Raw genomic sequence first — 21,807 nt, 5'->3', positions numbered from 1 at the left:
TTTATGAATCTATTTATTAGCCTTTTTAACTGTTCTGTAATTGATTTTTTGTTTGTTTATTATTTCCCTCACACAAGCAGTTTACGTCAGCTGTTAGCAAATTATGGTCCTCCATTATTCCTCCTGCAGGCATTTACGCTAGTCCGCAAAACACTGCGGTAAAGCTTAAGTAGATTTAATAATGTCTACTTTTACTCCACTACATTTTACAGTAAGTATCTGTACTTTCTACTTCACTACATTCATACAAAAGTGTCGCGTTACTCGTTACATCCAAGTCGCATTGCGCTTTTTTTCCGTTAAAATGTTTAGTTGAGGGACGTAAGGTGGCGCCGTGAAATTCAAGCAATAACTTGACTTGCGTCTGCAGGGTTTCCCTCAGTGTATTATAAGCCTGGCGGCCCACCATGCTTTACTAGCCCCACCGCCAGGCTAAGCGTTGCTTGTTTACGTTTTTAGGAAATTAATAATAAATTTTTTTAAATCATTTTTTAAATTTTTTTTAAAGCTGGGCTAAGTGTTTCTTTTGTAGTGCGCGTTTAACACTTACGATGTAAGAACAGGACCAGTGCTAGGTTCGGCTAGGGGAGTAGGGAGACGTGTAAGTATATCAATGACAACAGACCAGAAAATAAGTTGAAACTGCTGGCTTATTATTTTTGTAGAAAAGAAAATAAACAACAATTATACAAACAGTTGACATACAATTACACAAATTCAATGCAAAATAGTTCCCCTATTTCTTTAGAATGATTTATTTAATCCCTTCTTTGAAATTTAAACTTATTATTAGGTATTAAAGGATACCATTTATTTAAACCTAGGTTATAGTTCTACTTAAGTTCAGTTTATACTGTTAATCTATTTAATTTACAGTTTGTTTTAATCTTTTAAAATCTATTTTAGTTTAGTGTTCTTTTAAGTAGTTTTTTAATTTCCTGTTTTAACCGTTTCTTATTTCTATTTTAACTAGAGGTGTGCCAATCGATCGGTCATCGATCATAATCGGGCCAATTTTCGTGAAAAAGTGTATGATCGGCGATCATTGGCTCTTGTTGCCGATACCGATCACCTGCACCTCATTTCGTAGCCTGTCTGTGCAGCTGGTCTCCTCTTTCCTTCACACTGCGCAAACACGCAGCAACAAATACTAAGCGATGTGAAACTATAACACACTGAGTGAATGGGAAGTTTGCGTGTTGCGGCGGAAAATTGAAGCAGGTCAAACTGCATCAATACAACGAAGCTAATAATACATAAAACAATGCCATACTTGATGGAGTTTGGCTACATCSAGGCTCACTGCAGTAAAAAAGACATATGGAGGATCAGATAGCAGGTAAAGCAGCGCACAGCTACAAACACTCACYCGGATTAGCATGACGGTCAGAAAGCTAAACAAATAACCCGCAAAATTATTTAAGTCTTCGAGCTGCGATGTAAGACGCTGGTTCTGCTCTCGCTGTTTAACCGCTGCTACGTGTTACAGGTAGTAATATTTCACAGACGGAGCGCCGCTTCTGCTCCACCTGGTAGTGACCCTCACACCGAACCTCTGCTTAAAGCTGCAGCATCTAACCTAAAAAAATACATTTTACATACGTATTAAAACTTTCGCTGTCCTAACATGAGACAGATCTCTAAAAAAAAAAAATAATAATAATAATCGATTTCCTCCCTGTTCTGCATAATTACTCCACTCAGTCAGAAACAGCCACTCAGAACTAGCAGTAATCAGCTAGCCACCATGCTATCAGGAAGTTTTCATTCAGTAACTCTGAATTGTTTATTGTAATGGATCCTGTATTTGCCTTTGAATGTTAAGTTTTATACTTGAATTTTTTGGCAATGTTGAGAGGTTTTATTTTGTCTCTTTACATAAGTTAGCCTTTATATGTTATCAGTCTGTTAAAGATAGTATTATTGATAGCAGTACAATTTGCACAATGTCTGTTTTGTTTAGTTTTCTTCTTGGAAAAAGTTATTAAAAACAAGTTTTTGTCTAAATTAAAGTGAAATCATGGTTCCTTTTTCCACATAATGTAACCAGTAGTGTTTATGATAAAAAAAATAAAATAATTATGTGATCATATCGGTGATCGGTATCGGCAGGAAAAAACCTGATCTGCACATCTCTAATTTTAACCCAACAATTTCACATGCTACACACTGTAACAGACATTGAATGTGGTTCAAAGAAAAAACAATAAAACACAACAGACACAATCCAGCAAAAGACCGAATAACTTGTGCTTCAAATCGATGTATTTTCTCTCTGATGATCCTGACGGGTTAATCCCGTTTTTCTGAATCCACTGCTATTTCAGCAGGAAACATGGGCAGGTCATACCAGTTTGGATGAATTGTAGTATCCAGCAGAGGGCGCAGCTCCTGCTGGATGGTTACAGGACTCCTGGGTTACAGCTCGCCATCTTGTTTCTCACTAGCGGAATCCAACTCAGCAATTGACTCGTTATGTCCCGGTCCAATTTCCAGCAGAACTTCAAAAAGGCCTGGTTTAATAATCAACAAAGCGTAACAAATGTTCATTTAACTCCGCTTGGTACTTAATAAAGTTATATACTCGCCGATTTGGCGGTTGAACATCGTGTGTGGATGGGAGGAACATGCTTCACCCACCACAGCTCAACCGTTACTTCCACAGTTTTTGAACATAAAACATAAATGCGCTACTTTAGCTTTCCGTTTAAACGAAATAAAAAAAAACTTTACAAATACGTTCTTCTCAGAAAATAAAATACACTTTTTAACTCACCAAGTCCAGTTCTGTAACATATAACACAATCCCGAACGCAGTCAGGTTGAAAAGTGCAGAACGCTCCTTCTCCAAAAATGAAAAAAATGTTTTTAATCGTCGATTTCTCTTATCTTTTTCTCGTTCACAGCACAACTCTCTTAGCTTCTTTGTTCTTTGCTTCTTCTTCGCTCTTTCTACTTCTTCTTCTGGCGCAAGAACATAGCAATCCGGTTGGCTGGAGTTAGTCACATGGGCTACACATCAATGTGACCCTTCAGAATAAGAGATTTATCTCACACTTGACCTTTTTAGCTGCTGACAAAATAAAGCTGTTTTATGCAGATTTTTAAACAAATAAAATAACATGAAATACAACACTTATGGTGTCTGTAATTATCACTTTATATTTTTAACGGTTTTAAGACCTTTTTATTCTCTATTTATTCTATTTATGTCCTATTTATCTATTTTATAGCTATTTGTATGAAAAGGCTTACATTTAGTGAAGATTATGTTAACCTGGGTTACACGCGCCTCCTTTCACTCAAACTGAACACAGGCTGACCTGTATGGATATTTACATCAACCTACTGTGAGGAATTATGATCCTTTGGAGTACTTTAGGTAAGAGTTTAAAACTCGCCGCGTTAGCTCTGGCTGCGCAGCTCAATGTGAACCGCAGGAATAACTTGTAGCAAATTCAGAGGTGCGTTGTGGAGCGGTGAGAAGGATTTATCTTTGTGAACGAACAATTATATGCAGCGTTTACATCTTAACACGCTGCCCAGCATGTGACTCTTTGTCTGTCTTTCCTGTAAAGTTTATGTCTGTGGTCCCGGTTGACCGGAGAGTTTGTGGATAACGAGCAGCGCTAACCTCATCATGCAGGTTCAGTAAGGAGCTTTCGCGCTCTCCTCGGAGTCACGCATCACGCTGATTTTATATTATTTTATTATTATTTTTTATTATTATTTTTCCGGTTACACGATGCATCAAACTATATTGCATCAAACTATATCGCGTATTAACTCTTATACATCGAATACCTATCAAAATTGCTTCTCAAATTGATTTGAAAGATCCACATTCCCATAATACTGGGACACCCATAACACCTAGATATTAAATACTTAGAGCTGAAATAAATTTAATCAGTGACATATAGTGAAAAGTTTGAAAGTGACAGGGTAACCACATTGTCTAATCAGTTTTTAACATTTTTTTCCATATTACCCCACATAAAAAAGGACTAGGGCCTACATACTACTCTTCAGAATTCAGCTTAATGTTGCTGCAATGTTGTTTTTCTGTCTGGTATTTTGCATAGATTAAGCTAAAGAACAAATTGTTTCTGTGTTATCCTAGTAGTGACGTGTCTGAAGATTCTTTCAGTTTAGGTTTTTACGCCTTGATGACTGAAAGTTCAGGGTTAAATTCTTCTGAAAATACTCAGAGAGTCCATAGAAAAAAAACTTCAGAAACTCTGGACTAACGGATTATAGAAAAGCATAACAGCAGGGAAGTAAAATACTAATAAATAACTATTGACAATTTATGAAAATTAAGAAAGTCCACTAAAAATCCAAAAGTCTGACTATAATCTCAAAATTCTGAGAAAAAAATAGTTTTTCAGTGACCCCAATCTTTTTATGTTGAAAGTAGTTCAGTGCAGGATAAAAGGAAAAATATCAGATATTCACCGAGACGTTTCGGAGATTCTGTAAACAACTGCAAGTGTTATTTGCACTTTACACTCGGACACTTAAAATGTTGACCTGCTAAATTTATCTCCCATGCTGCTGCATTGTTCATGCTTCATCTATTTTGTGCACTCCTATTGATATACATTTCATTTTTCTACTTCTTGGTTTTATATATTTGTAAATATTTTTCCTATTTATAACAATTGATCTTGTAGCTAGTTTTTATATTTTATACTTTATATTTGGATGTAACTGGGGCCGTGACTCTCAATTTCGTTCCACCTCATGTAACACGTGATGTGAATGACAATAAAGTCTCTTGAATCTTGAATCTTCTGCAGTGAACGCTAGGGGGCAGTGATGTTCAGCATGTAGGTTAACTTTACAAGCAAATGAAAGAAATTTGCCCAAGCAGGACACCGTAGGTAGGAATTAGAAAAGACGAAAACATGGCGGCCGTGGTGGTCAGAAGGTTGTCAGGTGTGTTTTTAATGTTTTTGTGCTTGTTGTTTCTGTGTGTGTTGAATTTGTCGATTTTATGTTGTTAGTGTTATTTTAGGAAACCTTTCGTGGTCTGACTCGGTTAACTTCCGGTGGTTACTAAAGTGGGGAAAATCTGCTTTTTCCTCCCCGTTGTTTTATCATGTTTCCGTTTTTATACCAGGGTTGCTGAGACCTCTATCCCGCTTTGTCGGAACCAGTTCTCCTCCGATCCGTCAGCTGTCCGGGTTCATCCGGGCTCAGCATCTCTTCGGAACAGCTACAGCCGCTGTCTGCACTCCCGTCCGGGCTACTGCGGCTCTGACGCCCCGCTATCCCCTCCTGCAGCGGTAACCGTCTATTTATTACCATTTTATACGCGGTGTTTGTATTTCACGATAGTTTTATTCATTTTTGATGACCAAAATCGAGAAATGCGTGTAAAAAAAAAATGGATCACAACCGAAGGTTGACGAAGACTGACGACGTTACGTCTGAAAGTCGGAGCTCGTTAATCCATATGTAACACCCACCTGCTAGCAAAGTCATCAGCTTTTTAGCTCATAAAGTTGTGATTTTATGGAGATTTATACAGAGAAAAGGAGGATTTGCAACCTCCTAGTTGTAAATCTGACCAACCAGCACCCTTACAGAGGGATGGAAACCTCAATATTGAGAACATTCTGCATTTTATTCCTCACAACTGCAATGACAAGAGATAAAGTGTCAGCAGTCCAATTTCTCAACGGCTGTCAATAGTTCATAGTGATTTATCGGTGCCTGCGACAGACTGGCGACCTGTCCAGGGTGTATCCTGACTCTTGCCCAGAACGTTAGCTGGAGATGGGCACCAGCAACCCTCATGACCCCACTAAGGGACAAAAGTGTTAGAAAGTGGATGGATGGATGGATGGATTTATTGGTGCCCATTTCCTCAATTTTAGGAGATTGGTGATTGCCGATTTATACATATGAAGCCGATCTTATCTAGCTAGGCAAATGTGTAAGAATCAATCACTGTCCTCTTCTGCTCTCCAGTGAGAGGTTTGACTGACAGACTGGCCCATCAAGTTATGTCTGCACGTTTACAATTAACAATAGTGACCCAACCCAAGTCAACAACTTTCTTGTTATATTGAGCAACATTTCAGACAAAAATAATTGGTATCGGACAAAATTGTAATCGGCGAGCGGCCAGAAAACTGCACTCGTAGCACCCCTAGTTGTTGCATAAGCAGCAGTGAATGGAAGCAGCATAAAGTCTCACTTTTCTCCACATAATCGAACAACAACCAGTCACGTTTCTCACAATCATGTAACCCAAAAACATTAAAGATACACATGTTGGATGGAATGAGTAAAAATACAGACATGTTTTTTTTATTTGGTTCAGAAGGAGGGCAAAATCATAATTGAACTGAGAAAAACAGTGTGAGGAACTGGTGTTTATTTAATCTGCTGACAGAGCAACAAATTCTCACCTGACAAACATGATGCATCTGGTTGTTTACTTCCTGCTCAATCTATCTGTGGTAGTTGGGACAAAAACAGTTTTGTCTTCAGTTGTCAAGTTTCAGTTGACAACTGAAGTATAAGATCTTAAATCTTATACTTACAATAGACACTTTTTTGGAAAAATCATGCTATTTACTTCCACTGATCTACATCCCATATTTCCCAGAAAAAACTTCAACATTTTTGTCAAAGTCACAAATTTGCAAGAAAACAAGTAAAGTTTTTGTATGATTAAAGGCATAAATTTACAGTATTATGAAGTGACAAATTTAAAGATTGAAAAGTTACATATTTGCATCAAAATGTGACATCTGGATATTTTCCCAAGTTTTTAAATTTTGGTTCCTTTCTATTTTACTTAACGTTTCTGTGTGCTGGTTCAGGGTTTCAGCTCTGGTTCCCAGCCTGACCTGGCAACCCTGCAGAAACCTGACGTATTTCAGCTTAAAGAAAGGAAAGAGGAAATCAGTAAGCGCGGTGACCGACCGGTTTATGCGGCTGCACTGTGGCCTTTGGATCAGGCGGAAGGTGTGCCTTTTTTTTATTACCTGTCAGAATTTCTGGTTTCTGCTTAAATTGCATTTAACAAAGAGTTCTTGCCCTCTGACCAGGCTGGGTACAAGAAGAAGCTGTGGAAGAAGCTGCCCGCCAGACGAAAGCGCTTGAGGGAAATCGTTTTCTGTAACAAGACTCAGTGCAAACTCCTGGACAAAATGACATCTTCTTACTGGAAAAGGAGAAACTGGTTCCTTAATGATCCGTATCAGAAGTACCACGACCGGGTCAACCTCTGAATAAAGTAATGCTCTAATCCTAAACACAATGTAATTATATCAAACATCCATATTGTTGTCATAAAATAAAACTTAAAGTCAAAACATCTCATACTTGTTCTTTGAAGAAAACTGGACAGAAACCATCAAATGTGTTGTCTTTATTTTTTTATTATTGTGTATGAAGTTGTTTGGAGTCATAAATCAACAGTTATGAATTATGTCATCACACCTTTGCTTTTTATTTTGAGTTGACATCAATTAGTTACTAAAGAAATGCTTCATTCTGGCCTGCCAGAAAAATTGAAGGACTGGATTGGATTTACAGTCATGAATAAATCAGGACACCCTGTTAAAGCTTGTGTTTGCAAACGTTTAATTTTGGGGCATTTAGGTATTAATCAGATTTATCAATATAGAAAAATATTAAAAGAAAAGGCGCTGGTAAGTTTAGTAGGGAAGAGGTCTCATATGGATGCAAGCGATTGGTTGAGTTAAGTCTAAAGTTTATTGATCCTAATGATCTACTAATGATTAATTCATAAACTGTCATTTTTGTAAAGACCTTAGTTTTCTCTTTCATTAAGAGCATAGTGGTCCATAACATAAAAGGCTTTTTTTTTTAAAAATTATACCAGTTTGTCATGCAGTTCGGCTGAATAAGCGCCCCTTTTACGTAAGGAGCTCGTTGATTGTTTATATTTAAAAACGACCGCATAAAATACTTTCTTTATCCCACACCGGACTCTTGTTAGGACAGTTTTTCTTTCCCATTTTGCTTTGGCCGCCATCTTTGTTTCTGTAACAAAGATTCCGCTTAAGGACGACCAGCCCCGCCCTGTTCTACGTGACGACCAAACTACAACACTAAAAGAAAGTCTAATCGGACTTTTTTCAAGATGCTAAAATAAGTCTTCAAAAACCTCTCAGAATCTACATGTGCTGCTACTCTTTATATTAAAAGCAATATTTCTCCTTTTGTACTTTCTGTATCGTTTTCAACGCGTTCTGTAACTGTTGAAGTTAGTGACATCTCACTGTTAGCATATCTCCGCTAGCTAAGTAGCTAGCTTTTTGTGGCTATCATAAGTAGATGCACATTTATTGGCTGGGCGACGTCCGTACATTTCTGTCACGATACTAGTCTTAAATGCCATTCATAACAGTCATAAATTTGAGTTTTTTAAACCAGCTGAAACCCTGTATTTGGATGCAAGAAGAGAGGACATTTTTGACGTGAACCAAATGTCCGGTTCAAACTAATTAAATTCATCATGGAAAATTTAAAGTAGGGCCATTTTAAACTTAAAAATGGCTCAAAACATACCGGAATATTCACAACAAACTGACTGAAAACGAAGGAATTTAATGTAATAAAGCAGATCTGGGTCTCATTGAGATCCTGGGGGAATTTTTTCCCTGTGTTTATTATGTAAAACAATGTACTTTTTCTTCTTTTAGAGCAAAAAAAAAAAGAAAAAAAATTTCTCGGGGTGTCCTCATTTTTTCAAAATGACTAAATGTCTGAGGAAGCAGATTTTCTGTAGTACAACCCAAATGCGTTATATTTTATGTGTCTACAGAGAAACTAAACCAGAGTGGCTTCACATAAAATCATCAAATGTTCATAAAAATTAATATCATGCAGAAAGCTTGAGCGTTAAATTTAATGTATGGAAATCATCTCCAACAGTAACACTGACTGCACTGACACATGATTAGAAACATCCTGCTTCTTTTCCACAATTTAATCCACTGAAAGAACAGTTTAATGTGCATAATAAGTATATCTACAATATCAGAGTGAATGATGTAAACAGAACAGTTGTACCTGAGAGGCTTCTGGGGTTTTTTCTTCTTTTACTTTTACCACCGTAAAAGAGACAGATGCAACCATGTAAGATTACTGCACACCAACACAGTGAAAATCAGGTTTGGGCTCAGTGAATAAACTACAAAAAAAGCGGCTCAGGTCACCAGGAGGAACAACCAGAGTGTGCAGAGCTGCTCAGTCAACAGCAATAAGTGACTTCAAACATAAAATTTCCTGTCATTTAGCAGTTTTCAGCCTTAAAGGTGACCTATTATGCTTCCTTCAACAAGTTAGGATAGATCTATGGGGGACGCAAAACATGTATCATGTAATCATTCTGAAAATATGAGATTTTAGTTGGGTTCTACTGGAGTTGCCAGGTAACAGGGCTGGGCTTGGCTGGGGTTGCTAGGTAACAGGGCCAGGCTTGGCTGGGGTTGCTTGGTAACAGCGCGACGCAAATGTGACTTAAAAGTGGGGAGGTTTTTCAAACGGCTCCTTTTCCAGACACCAAAAAATATTAAGTTAATGCCAAAAAAATGGCAGAGTGTTTTCTTATTCTTTTAAGAAGCAGTGGAGACCTAAATGGAAGTATAAAAACGTGCAAAATGTGAATCTTTCATAATAAGTCACCTTTAAATTTCTAAATCTTTTAAGAAATATTCAGTCTTTAGAAACCAAAGTGATTGTAGTGAAGCACAGTCGGAGGAAATCAATCTCTTAAAAATAATAGTTAATAAGAAAACTGAGCCACAGCTTTGTCTGAGGGCAGTGATGTATATTATTGACATAGTGCAAATAATTTGGGGTTTCTGTTTCTTTAAGGCCCACAGAGAGAGAAAGAGGTAAACGTCTGATAAGTGGACGATGAAAGCATGGATTATTTTGTGAATCACAATAAATAAAACAAAACAAAATCAGTGTTTTGTTTGAGTCCTCGGCTTGAGTTTCATTCCTTCTCCATGGTGATGATTTCCTCTAAAGTACATTCATAAACACTAAGACCAATGACGAGGAACACACATGCAACCACCTCTGATATATAAAAACAACCAAAAGCATGAGATAAAGTACGCAAACTGTACATAAATACATATTTAAATGCAAAGTGTCTGTCAGCATGGAGCGACCAAACCTCGTTCCTCTTAACATCATGAGCCACTGGGGTTTATATATATATATTTCTATATATTTATGCTGTGAATTAGGGGTCTTCGTAGGTCACTTTGGTAAAACGGCGTTCCAAAGCAGGGCTGCTTCAGTCGTGGAGCTTCTGGCCATTCTGTATTTTTACTCGTTGCAGCGAAGGCAGCTGGAGGAGACGGCTTCACATGGCTTCATTGTTTGAAGAAAGAGCACTCCTGGATCTTGTGAGAGGCCTCAGGACTCTAAGAGGAGGCTGGAAGCACAGAGGCAGACGGAATGTGATCAGACCGGGTCAAGCTGCCGCCGCCATTTTGGATCATGAAGCTCAGAAAAAAGGCTCATTTTATTGTTTTAATGTGTAAAAACAAGTAGGAGACTAAACTAATGCAAACTGTTTCTGTTGAAAATAGAAATCTTTGAAGTCAGTTAAAGCTTTTGGATCAAAAGGTGTTCAAAGTAGGGTTCGGGGGCCATTTGTGGCCCTTGGATTGATTCTTGTAGCCCCCGACTACAAATCAAGAATAAATTATGACAAAACTTAAACTTTTACATCAAAATCTACTTATAAAAATGTGAGATGTGACACAAATGAAAATCTTTTCCAGGCCTTCTGGTTTCCTTCTTTTGTCATGGTAACATCTACTCGTTGTACACCTTGTCTGCTTTTTATTGCTCTATTAAAACTTGGCTACATGTTGAAAGTGTTTTCAAATGAAGGCTGACCTAAATCACAGAGAAGAGAAAATATTTTTTCAGTTTTCTTCAATCAGTCAATTTGCTTTTCATACGACGAGGAAAACACTCAAAAACATTTGAAGTTTTTGATCTACAAGCCTATCCCTACAAAAATAAATAAATGAACAAATACATTTAAAAATTTATCATTTGTTTACTTAAAATAGTCCATGCTTATATTATGGTTGAATAGGTTAAAAAAATTATTACATTTTCTGAGATTTCAGTTTTTAAAAATAATACTTCTTTTCAGATGACTACTTTTGGACAAAATGTTTAGGACTTTAAAGGCAGTGCTTTCCAATAACAAAGTAAAAATCGAATAATATATATATATTTACAATTCAGACTCTTGTCTTGCTGTAAATTATAATTTTGAAAACAACATGGCAGTAATAATCTAAATCAAATAAAATACTATTTCTGCGTTTTTCTTCTTTAATTCTAATGATTTATAATGTTGAAATTGTCCTTAAAAACAGAAAAATTAAAGTAACATTATCCACATGTTTATGTAAGAGATCATATTTGGATTATATCACAAATAAACAACAGCCTCCATGTTAAATAAATGTCACTCCACTCCACAAAGCATGAGGTTTATATAATTTAGCTGGATAAAACACGGCAGCAGGCACTTCACGTCAGAAATCTACTGCAATTTTCTATGAGAAAGCGGGGAAAACTGTATGGAACAAAACAATATTTTCCTCAGTACATTTTATTTTAATGGGGTAAAAGTTTCACGTTACCAAGAAGCATTTTATGACCAGAAACAGCAAATAGCTCTCTTCACCACAAACTTCTGAATAAGGCAATTGGAGCCATAATCCGGAGCCAGGATTAGCATAATTTCATCATAATCCAGATACAACCAGGTTTGCTTTACAAGGTCTCTGATAGAAGAGTCAAAAGAAAACATTTCAAAAATCCAATAACCTGGAATCAGCAGATACGATGTTTTACACCCAACCTTTTTCAAAAGCTCACCGCACAAGACTCCACTGCTGAAGAAAAACCATTAAAAGCTGGTTTTAAGTCCGATGCAGAACATTTAGAAAAGCCAAACACGTCAAATAGGCTAAGCTAAATAAGATAATTTGTTTCATGTAGCTTTTCTGGCTCTAAATAAGCTGGACAAAAAGCAAAAATGGCTCTCTAGGTCGTAAAGCTTTGATCTAAAGGGCCACATTAACAGCTAAGGCGGGCCACATTTGGCCCCTGAGCCTTGAGTTTCACACATCACCAGGCGGTGAGAGCATCCCAGTAAAATCCTGTTGAATTAGAAAACTAAACTGGGGAGGATTTTCAGCGAACTGACTGAGAAAGACGTTGACTTGTTAAATACTTGTTTCCCCCTCCACATTTCCAAACATCAGCGATGGCTGATGCCTTTAAATTAATGTAAATGCCTACGAGGTTAGTGAGTTACTGCAGAGACTCTCTGATCAGCCGCACTCAGCAGACCGACGTCTGGACTGAGAGGATCGCTTAAAAATGCAGCTGCAGAAGTTAGTGTGTTAGAGTACGACAGCGTATCAGGGCCGTGGAAAAAGACAGGAGCAAATTTCCACCAAAACACTCTGAAATATTTAGATTAATCCCTGAAATATTCTAGAAAAAAAAACTTGGAATTTTTCTGAGCTTGAAAAATAAAAAAAATACAAAATAACTTAGAGATGTTGTAGGAAAAAAACTTGAAAAATCAAAAATTTGCTAGAAGAAAATTCAGAAATGTTTTAGAAAAAAAGTGGAAATTTCTGCATTTGAAAATTCAACAGAAAAACTGTAAGAAATTTTAGATTATTCTCAGAAAATTTCTACAAAAACTTGGAAATTTTGGAGTTTGAAAAATCAAAGATTTGCTAGAAAAACAAAAAAAATTTCCAAACAAGAAATATCTGAGTGTGAAAAGTTGAAATTTGGTAGAAAAAAACTAACAAATTTGGAGATCAATCTCTGAAATTTTCTAGAAAAAATTTGAAAATTCTGAGTTTGAAAAGTTAAAAAAATTTCTGGAAAAAAACAATACATTTTGAGATAAATCTCAGAAATTTTCTATGAAAAAAGCGTAGAAACTTTTGAACTTGAAAAGTTGAAAATTGGTCTGAAAAAATCTGAAATTTTGAGACTAATCTTAGAAATTTTCTTTCTAACTTTCTGAATTTCAAAAGTTACACTTTTTGTGACTTTGGAAATGTTTTGAGTTTTAAAAGTTGAGACTTTTCAACTTTGGAGCAAAGGTTCAACTTTTCAAACAGAAATTTCCACGTTTTCTCTTGAAAATTTCAGAGATAAATCTAAAAATTTCCATTGTTCTTGAAATTTTTGTCAAAATCACTGAGGTTTTTTTTGTGTTTCAACTTTTGAAACTCAGAAATTTTTTATTTTTTTCTTGAAAATCTCAACATTTCTGTGATTTTGGGCGTAAATGTGCTCCTCGGTCTGTTTTTCCACCTGGACCGGACCCGACCCAGTGTCGTCGTTCCCATCTGGGTTTGCCGTCAGGCAGCAGCCGCGCTCACCAGGCTGCGTACCTCCGGAGCTCTCCTCTTGCTCATCCTGAGCTGCGGGGAGCTCGACGTGGCCTGCACCTCCTTCCCCGGCCCTTCCTCAGTCTGCTCCTGAGCTGCAGGACTGGCGGGCGGAGCGGGAGCGGAGAGCGGGCCGGACTGGGTCAGAGCCAGAAACTCTGCAGAGTCCAACTGCTCCAAGCCCAGAACCTCATACTCATTCATGTCAACATCTGCACCGTGGAAAAACAGACGTTGGGGGAAGTTTGACGAACAGATGAAAGTCGGGTTTGGATCGAGTTACAGCCACTGAACTGGTTTCTGTGTTTGGTGGAGATTTAAAAGCTCAGATAATAAATAAACAAACTGCTGGAAGAAACTATAATGAGACAGAGAGCAATTTGTTAGAGCACAAACGAGCATAAAACTGTTATTACACTGCAAAACACACAATTCTGCCAAGTACTTAAGTCTAGTTTCCAGTGCAAATATCTTCGTAAACTAGAAATGAGGTAAAACAAATTTATAAGTAACTTTTCATTAAGTTAGTTTTGTCTTATTTCTGGTGTACTAAGATATTTATACTCGAAACTAGACCAAAAAAACTTGGTAGTATTTCAGTTTTTGCAGTGTATTCAGTATTGTTTTGTTCCTCCATTTTATCAAATGCAGTGATTTCCTAAAAAGACCTCATTCACTTCAACTTCTGCAAACTATTTCAATTTATTGCTGCTCTGAGTTTGTTTCTTTCAGCATATTAATGTTTTTGAGTCTTTATACTCCAGTTAATGATTAATCGATTACTAAATTAGTTGACGATTATTTTAATAATCGATTTATCACAATTATTTTAGCAAGAATAAAGAGAGGTGGACGATATGGACTTTTGCAGAACACAGAGTTGGGCAGTAACTACTTATATTTACTCAATCGCATTTACTTGAGTAACTTTTTTGAAAATTGTTTACTTTCAAGAGTATTTTTACTACGTTGCACTTTGAGTAATCTATTAGTAATCTATAAAGTATTTCTACTCTTGAGTAAAATTTATGGATTTTCTACCCACTGAATGAAAAACAAACATGTCTGGTGAATTTTTTAACCAAAAATTCACCAGACACACATCTGCAGTTCTTGTTAAAGTTTTGTAAGTTTTTATCATAAGTTTTTCTTTTCCAAAGTAACTGGTTTGGAAAAATTTTCTTTGGCCTTATTTTGTTATTTTTTGTTGCTTATGTGAATTATTGTAATTTTTGTGCTTAAAATACCAAAATTTCCACTTAACTTTACATTTTTGTTGGTCTGATTATGTAATTTTTTAATATTAAATGATTAATAATTTGGTCTGTTACTCAGTACTTTTTAACGCATACTTTTTTACTTTTGAGTAAAACATGTTGAAGTACTGCTACTTTTGCTTGAGTACATTTTCTGGCCCTCTGTCCACCTCTGGTAGTACTATTGTGATAACGATTTAAACTTATTACTTTTTGCAGGACAGTGACTGCATGGTAAAGCATTCATAGCTCCTTTATGAGTCGATTTAATTAAAGTTTCTGGTTAAAAGTGACGGGTTGTGAATACCGAAGCAGAGCAGTGCGGTGCTTTAAACCAGCTTGTGATCCTGTAAAAGCAGCAGAGGGTTCAGACTCTCACCCTTGTAGCTCTCTGACTTGCTGCGGATGATGGGTCTGGTTCGGTGCTGAGCTGCGGCGGGCTGGGCGGCGCTGGGTCCTGTCTGGTCTGGGTCAGACTGGTAGGACGACAGATCCTGCATGCTGAAACTCCGTAATCTGTCCGACAGAACGCCTTGACCCTAAATCAGAGACATCAGGCTTTCTGCTTAACTCCAGTAGATATGAATGCATAACTGTTTAATGGCTTTATGTTTAAATATGTAAATTAAATCAGGAAGGTCAGAAATCGACAGAAGCTGAGAGCAGATGTTTACATTTTCCTGATGGTTTTTCGAGGTAACGAGTTAATTTTAAAATGGTTGGTGTGTGTGTTAAATAGGGTTTAACACACACACACACACACACATCAATAATCTTGTAAATACAAACTTTGTTTTAACCCGTCATCTTAATAAAACAGATAGAAATTAACTGAAAACAGGAAATTAATTCTGTCTTGAGGAAACCATAAGGAAATACTCTTGAAATAACAAATTAATCTCGAGAAATCAAACCTAATCTCAAAAAACTAATTTCGTTTTCTTGAGATAAACTTATCTCAAGATATTTCCCGTTTTATTAAATTAACGAGTAAAATTCCCATTTTTGCGAGATAACGAGTTAATTTCTAACCGTTTTCTTAAGATAATGAGTTACAACAAAGTTTGTTTTTACAAGATGAAATTAACTCTTTATCTCGAGAAAGTGGAAAATTTACTTATCTCGGGAAACCCATCTGGAAAAATATATGCGGAAAATGTCCACTTTCAGCTTCCGTAGTAAACACTGAAAACATACAAAAATCTTTCCAAGTATTTTCTAATGCAAATATGTCAGTACACCTAAAATAAGACTAAACTAACTGACAAGTAACTTTTTAGCAAGAGATAGGAGTTTGCTGTAAATTTTTTAAAAAAATCCTTAATATCGATAAGAAGAATTAGATCCACTTCCAGATTAATTCACTTCGAACAAGAAATTTTTTCATGCTACAAGTGAAATAATCAGTTTAATCAGTTTGAGGGATTATTTACTTGAAATAAGCTTCTATAATTTGCTAATAATTTTCTTGTTAGTTTTTGTTTTATTTCAAGTGAACTAAGATATTTGCACTAGAACCTGGATTAAAACAACTTGGTAACATTTTGTGTTTTTGCAGTGTATTTCTACCCTTCAGCTAACGCTATCTAAGTCTATAATGTGCGTTACCTTTGCAGCAGCCATAACTGCAGCTGTGGCTGCAACATTCAGTCCTTTCCTCCCAAAATGCACCAGTGTGTCGTAGCTTTTGTCTTTTGCTTGGCAGATGTACTCATCGATGTCCTTAAAATAACAAAAATGTAAAAAAAAAAAATCACACTTGCAGATTTTCCCTCGTTATCACATCACAGCTTCCTTCATCACTCAGCTAGCTGGTGCCATTTCTGATCCTGAGAAAAACAATTTATCTGTTTCCTGAGGTACCTTGAGGGGAAAAAAAGCGCAGCAGAAGTGGAAAAGCAGCGTGACATTTCCTCTCACTCCATCAGCAAACACATTTTAACGGCTAAAGTGGGAAAGAAACTTGGCATAAAGGCGCTTTTGTTCTTAGTCACTTAACCTTCCAGCCTGCAGGCTGAAAATCTGTGAACTTTAGAGGACACAGCAGTAAACAAAGCAAGATAGAGGAAAGGGGCTTCACCTTTTCTTTTGAGGAAAGCGTGGGATGGACGAACTTCCTGTACAGCACACTGGAGCCCTTGGTGTACGGCGACAGGAGCCACACAACAAAGGCTATCTTCAGCTCGTAGTAGAAAGGAAGCCTGGAAGGACAGAAACCGTGTTCCGTCAAAAACTGCTTCCCTCTCAGCGTTTAAACTTTATTATTTCAGCTAAATACAGTTAAAACCAGAAGTTTGTAAACAAAAGATAAACATTTATTCCTATTTTTTACTGCTTTTTCAAAATCAAATGTTTACATACACTTTTTTTTTTACAGCTGAAAGACCCGGTTTTATTGGGGACATTTTCAGGATTGTAATAGTTTTGGGTTTTTCATTATAGTTTGTCTAATTTAGTTAGTTTTAATTAGTTATTGTTAAACATTCTTTATTTTTCTTAGTTTTATATACTTTGGTTAATTTTTAGGTGCAGAATTCAAAAAGGTCAAAGTATTTGTATTGTATAAATATTGTATTTTGTTGAATACTCAACAAAATTATTGTTAAAAACCAAATGATCCTGCTGTTTTCTCCCAACTTTTACTGTCGCCATTTTGCCGACTGACACAAATGCCACTAGGAGTACAGAGTCCCGACAGCTCATGTAAACGACTTATGTAGGGAAAAACTTCAATTTTTCCCCACCATTTTCTTAGCCTTTCAAACTGTTTAATAACCTTTCAAACTGTTTAATTCGAAAGGCTAATATTAAATAAAAAATAAATATTAAATAGTTCCAGTTAGTTATAATTTTTCTCCATTAATTACAGTTTATGTTTATTAAACATTTTGCCGTAGTTAGTAAATTTTTTCTCAGTTTCAGTTATCTATTTGAAAAACCTGTTCCCGTCCTCGCCAGTGGGGGCGCTGTACCGAAAACCACTGAACGAAACGACACGGAAACCTCAGAAGAAGACATGAGTGCAACTTCCTTCTTCACTAAATGTCAATAAAAATGGAGTGGCATCAGATTTTAGCGGTTGAAGGATTTATCTTTTGTTTTTGGTAGAAGAAACCGAGCCATTTCTCCCACTGGGTTTGTTTTGGTTATATTTACCCAGAATGCCTTGCGCTGCAGTCCGACTTTCTGCTTTGTCATTCACATATGTATTCGAACGGTGTTAAGAGTTCACTTTACGTGGACAGACCTGGGATTTTAGCCAGACTAGTTTTCTTTTTTGGTCTGTATCTGCATTCACATCTACTCAAACAAACCGGACTTTCTCGACAAACGAGCTGCGGTTCGACTAAACTAGCTAAAAAGAGCTAGCATGAATGCACCTAAAGATGGTTTCACACCATATAGTCTGATCTTGGAGATATTAATGACACCTCTCTCTCATTATTATGGCGTTTAGCAAATATAAATAATGTTTGTAATTCTAACAGACCAAAAAAGAGAAGTTTGATCTGATTTAACTTCAGACAGTACGAGAAATAAACTGCGTATCTTTGTGAGCCACTTACCAACAAAGAAACATATCTGTAAACACCTCCACTGTAGTAAAAAGGGCAAATATTATCCAGTACATCATCCATTTCACCTGAAAAACCAAACGAAAGTATATTCAGTCACACAGAGCAGCTGTGTACAAACCAGATTTAGTTATTTCTGAAACCGTACTTACATATTCTCTCACATCTTTTGTCTTCACAGCCTTATAAGACGAGTAAGCAGGATATAGAGTACCAAAAACAAGTCTAAAAGACAGAAATGGTTCAAATGAATCCTAAAAATGCAGTTCAAAGATGAATGAATCATATAAAATCAGGACTTAAAACAGATTACAATATAGTGAAATATCGTTTACTGTTCCACAGCGGGGAAGGTTTAACATGTCAACCTTTAAAAAGGCATAAACCATGATCAATAACTGAATCAATTTGTCCACCAGTGTTAGGAAATATGTTATATCTGGGGCTGAAATGATTAATCGTGATTAGTCGGAATAATTGTCAACTAAATTAGTAATTGATTAACTGATGAATGTAATAAGGGCATTTGTTGGGGGGAAAAAAGCAAAATAACTGAGTCAAAAATGTCCAAAAATATGTACATTTTACATTTAAAATAAAGAAAAAAAAAACAATTTGTCTGTAAATATGTTCAACTCAGACATCCTCAGGTTTTAGCTTCACCTGGTTCAGATTATGTCAAATAAAATCTATTAAGCACTCTAAATCAGTTAAATAAAAAAAATCAACAGATCAATCCTACTCACTCAAGCAGAAAGGACTGAGGTTATGTTAGAAGTATTTTTTAGCTGCAGATGCATCTTTAGTTTTAAATTATCACATGTATGCTAAAATAATTTTATTTCATAAGCATAAACCCTTACTTTTCTTATTTAAAAACAGAATTAAATTATATGTTGGTTTGCATATTTTAATGTAGTTATAATATTTTATAAAAATGCTAAATGAAAATAAAAAATATGCAGATTTTTTTTCAGATTAATCGATTGATTGTTACAATAAATGAATACTAAAATAATCGTTAGTTGCAGTCCTTATTATATCTCCTCGGCTTCTTGCTGAGTCAAACAACAGATTGTGTACAACAGCTCTTTAAATATAGCCAATCCAAATGAAGCAGAGACACATTTCCCCATGACAGATTTGGCTTTGCAAGCTGCCCAGCAGGCAAAAGATAAAATTAGATTTTTTCTTTAAATTCCTCTGGATTTGCAGCAGCCCGCCATGCAGGGTTGTGTTTTGGTGACACAGACCAGGACGAGATCAGGTTACTGACCCACATCACGTTACAACCCTGCAGCCTGCCTGGTCAACGGAGATCAACAGAACAAGGAGAGTCAGAATATCAGCTCTTCTGATTAACAGCCGGAGCTGAGGAGCTCCAGCTTGTAACAGGATCTTATATTCTAAATTTAATTTCTGGACTGTTGGAGGCTTGGTGACCCAGCTGTTTGTATCCTCCTCACACGTCACTGTCATCACGATAACTGCAGTTATTGAAGGAAAATATTACCATGAATTCACGGGAAGGATGCAAACAATTAATCAACTTATAGCCAATTGTTGGTTAATGGTTTATTAGTTTAAAATTAGTTCTAATTGATTAATAATGTCGATTTGTGACTGTTTTATGATTTCAACAATGCTGCTAATGTTTATTGTAAAGTGAGCAGCTCGAGCTTCCATTCGTCGTTATTCTACATAATAATTTGTTCTTAATAACGCACCTTGTTAAATAAAGGTTTAAAATATTAATAAAATAAAAATTTAAGTCCGCTAAGACCTTCTTTTAGTATTGTAGTTTAGCTGCCATCCAGCAGAGGGCGCTGCTGGTCATTCTTAAGCAGAGCCGACCGTCGATACAGAAACAAAGATGGCGGCGGGGCCTTAGCAGAACGCTAAAGAGAAACGGCCCAAAAAGAGATCAGTTTGGGATTCGAAATGGACTTTATGCGGTTCTGTTTCGAACACTTCATGAGCCTCCTAAGTTATCTATTCAGCCACGTAAGAGGTTCCTGTTTCTTTATTTAGGTTTAATAATGTGAGAAAACCACCGTTTTCTATTTTGTTTTTTTAATTCGGGATATTATGAAAATCTTAGCCTTTTGGGTAACTGAAAGATGGTTGGCCTTTGACCATCTTTCAGTTACCAAACTCAGGACCAAACTCAGGTTTGTACGAAAATGACCGCTTATCAATCAAGTGTTTGTCAATCTATAAGATCAATCAACTTGAGATTAACTCAAAGCTGCACAATGTAACTTTTACTACTTTTTTTTTTTTTTTTTTACATATTTGTTACAAAGTGATGTATAACATGAGACAATCTGTGAGAGAAGCTACTGAAGAAACATACCGTGTCATCATTCAGAACTGGGAGGAGCTTCTTAGCGCTGTCAATCAACTCATGTACTTGCTACTTAATGTGCTAATGGTAGAGAGACAACTTACCAATATGGGAATACTGTCTATCCGCTGACATCGGTGACCATGCTAACTAGCCTTAGCATTCACAGCAGGCTAACGGAGAGCAATGGGAAAGTGGGAGGGGCCGGGACGTTCTAAGGCCCGCCTCCTGGCTCTGATTGGTTGTTTTGTAGTTAGCATTGAGAGAAGGCGGAGGAGCTTGATTATCTGTGTCATACCATACTGTTATGACATGGAGACGGTTCAAACAAATACGTTTTTATAAAAGTTAGGTCCTGCAGCTTTAATCAATAACTTGCATCCCTGCTGCCCAGACATTTTCAAGTGTTGCAATGTAACCCGAGAAGGTTGAGCCATCCTCTTTGTACCGCTTCCAATCTGGGACACAAACACCGAAGGACCGCTCCTGTTGTTCAGAATCACTAGTGACCTTTAGGCTCCTGTCACCTCCGGACGGTCTGACTCATCCCCAGCAGTGTAATGTGTAACTCAGCTGCTCCGTCATGTTTGTAAAAATCTGCCTGATAAACACAAAGAGCTGTTGGCTGCTGAGCGCTGCCTCAGAAATAGAACAGGTCTGCAGGCCTGGCTCAGCTTCCTGCTCTGGGTCCAAACTGCAGTCCTGCTCAAAACACCCTGTTCAGTGAAAAATTAATAGCCCGTCACCTGATCCGCTGTCGCGTTTGATTCTGATTAAATTAGGCTGTTGGGAGGAGATTGCGGGGGCTTGCGGGAGCCGCTGCACCGTTACGGAGAGGCTCAGATCCGCTCCAACCCGTTTCTGTTTCATTCCTATAGCGCTGAAGGCACAGACGGAGAGAAATGGAGGAAAAAATAGAAAACGAATAAAACGACTTACACCACAAGTCTAGAGATGATCCAGGAGACCATTGCGCTGGGAAGGCGACAGGACGCGCTGTCTGCGGGGAGGAGTTTCCTCCAGATGACAGGCGCGTCCACAGGCGGCGGCGTCTGGACGCACACAGGCTGCAACGTGATGCATGCAGGACGGGGCTGCAGCTCCATAGATGGCACTGTTGCATTGCAGCGATGCACAGCGAGGATTCATGGTTACGACGGAGTACTGGGAGT

At 37.1% G+C, this 21,807-nt stretch overlaps 2 protein-coding genes across 4 annotated transcripts; one reads left to right on the top strand and one right to left on the bottom strand.

Annotated features, from left to right (window-relative positions):
* Positions 1-4,830: 4,830 nt before the first annotated feature.
* On the top strand, positions 4,831-7,338 carry mrpl35 (mitochondrial ribosomal protein L35). Its single transcript, XM_008400058.2, has 4 exons — positions 4,831-4,941; positions 5,126-5,291; positions 6,840-6,984; positions 7,068-7,338. Exons 1-4 carry the CDS (start codon positions 4,911-4,913, stop codon positions 7,248-7,250), a joined length of 525 nt encoding a protein of 174 aa, XP_008398280.1. The 5' UTR covers positions 4,831-4,910; the 3' UTR covers positions 7,251-7,338.
* Positions 7,339-7,856: 518 nt separating this feature from the next.
* On the bottom strand, positions 7,857-21,721 carry reep1 (receptor accessory protein 1). 3 transcript variants are annotated; one of them, XM_008400059.2, is made up of 8 exons: positions 21,575-21,721; positions 18,441-18,513; positions 18,280-18,356; positions 16,794-16,914; positions 16,322-16,435; positions 15,093-15,252; positions 13,449-13,669; positions 7,857-10,441 (listed from the first exon to the last, which is right to left on the bottom strand). In XM_008400059.2, the coding sequence occupies exons 1-8, from the start codon at positions 21,604-21,606 to the stop codon at positions 10,370-10,372; spliced, it is 870 nt and encodes a 289-aa protein (XP_008398281.2). In that variant the 5' UTR covers positions 21,607-21,721; the 3' UTR covers positions 7,857-10,369. The 3 variants fall into 3 exon arrangements, with proteins under 3 accessions (XP_008398281.2, XP_008398282.2, XP_017158084.1); XM_008400060.2 differs by having other exon boundaries at positions 13,461-13,669; XM_017302595.1 differs by lacking the exon at positions 21,575-21,721 and adding an exon at positions 20,740-21,509.
* Between the last annotated feature and the right edge of the window lie 86 nt (positions 21,722-21,807).

The sequence above is a fragment of the Poecilia reticulata genome, linkage group LG22 (assembly GCF_000633615.1).
Source record: "Poecilia reticulata strain Guanapo linkage group LG22, Guppy_female_1.0+MT, whole genome shotgun sequence".
NCBI classification, from domain to species: domain Eukaryota; kingdom Metazoa; phylum Chordata; class Actinopteri; order Cyprinodontiformes; family Poeciliidae; genus Poecilia; species Poecilia reticulata.
This window is presented reverse-complemented; position numbering and strand designations above follow the sequence as displayed.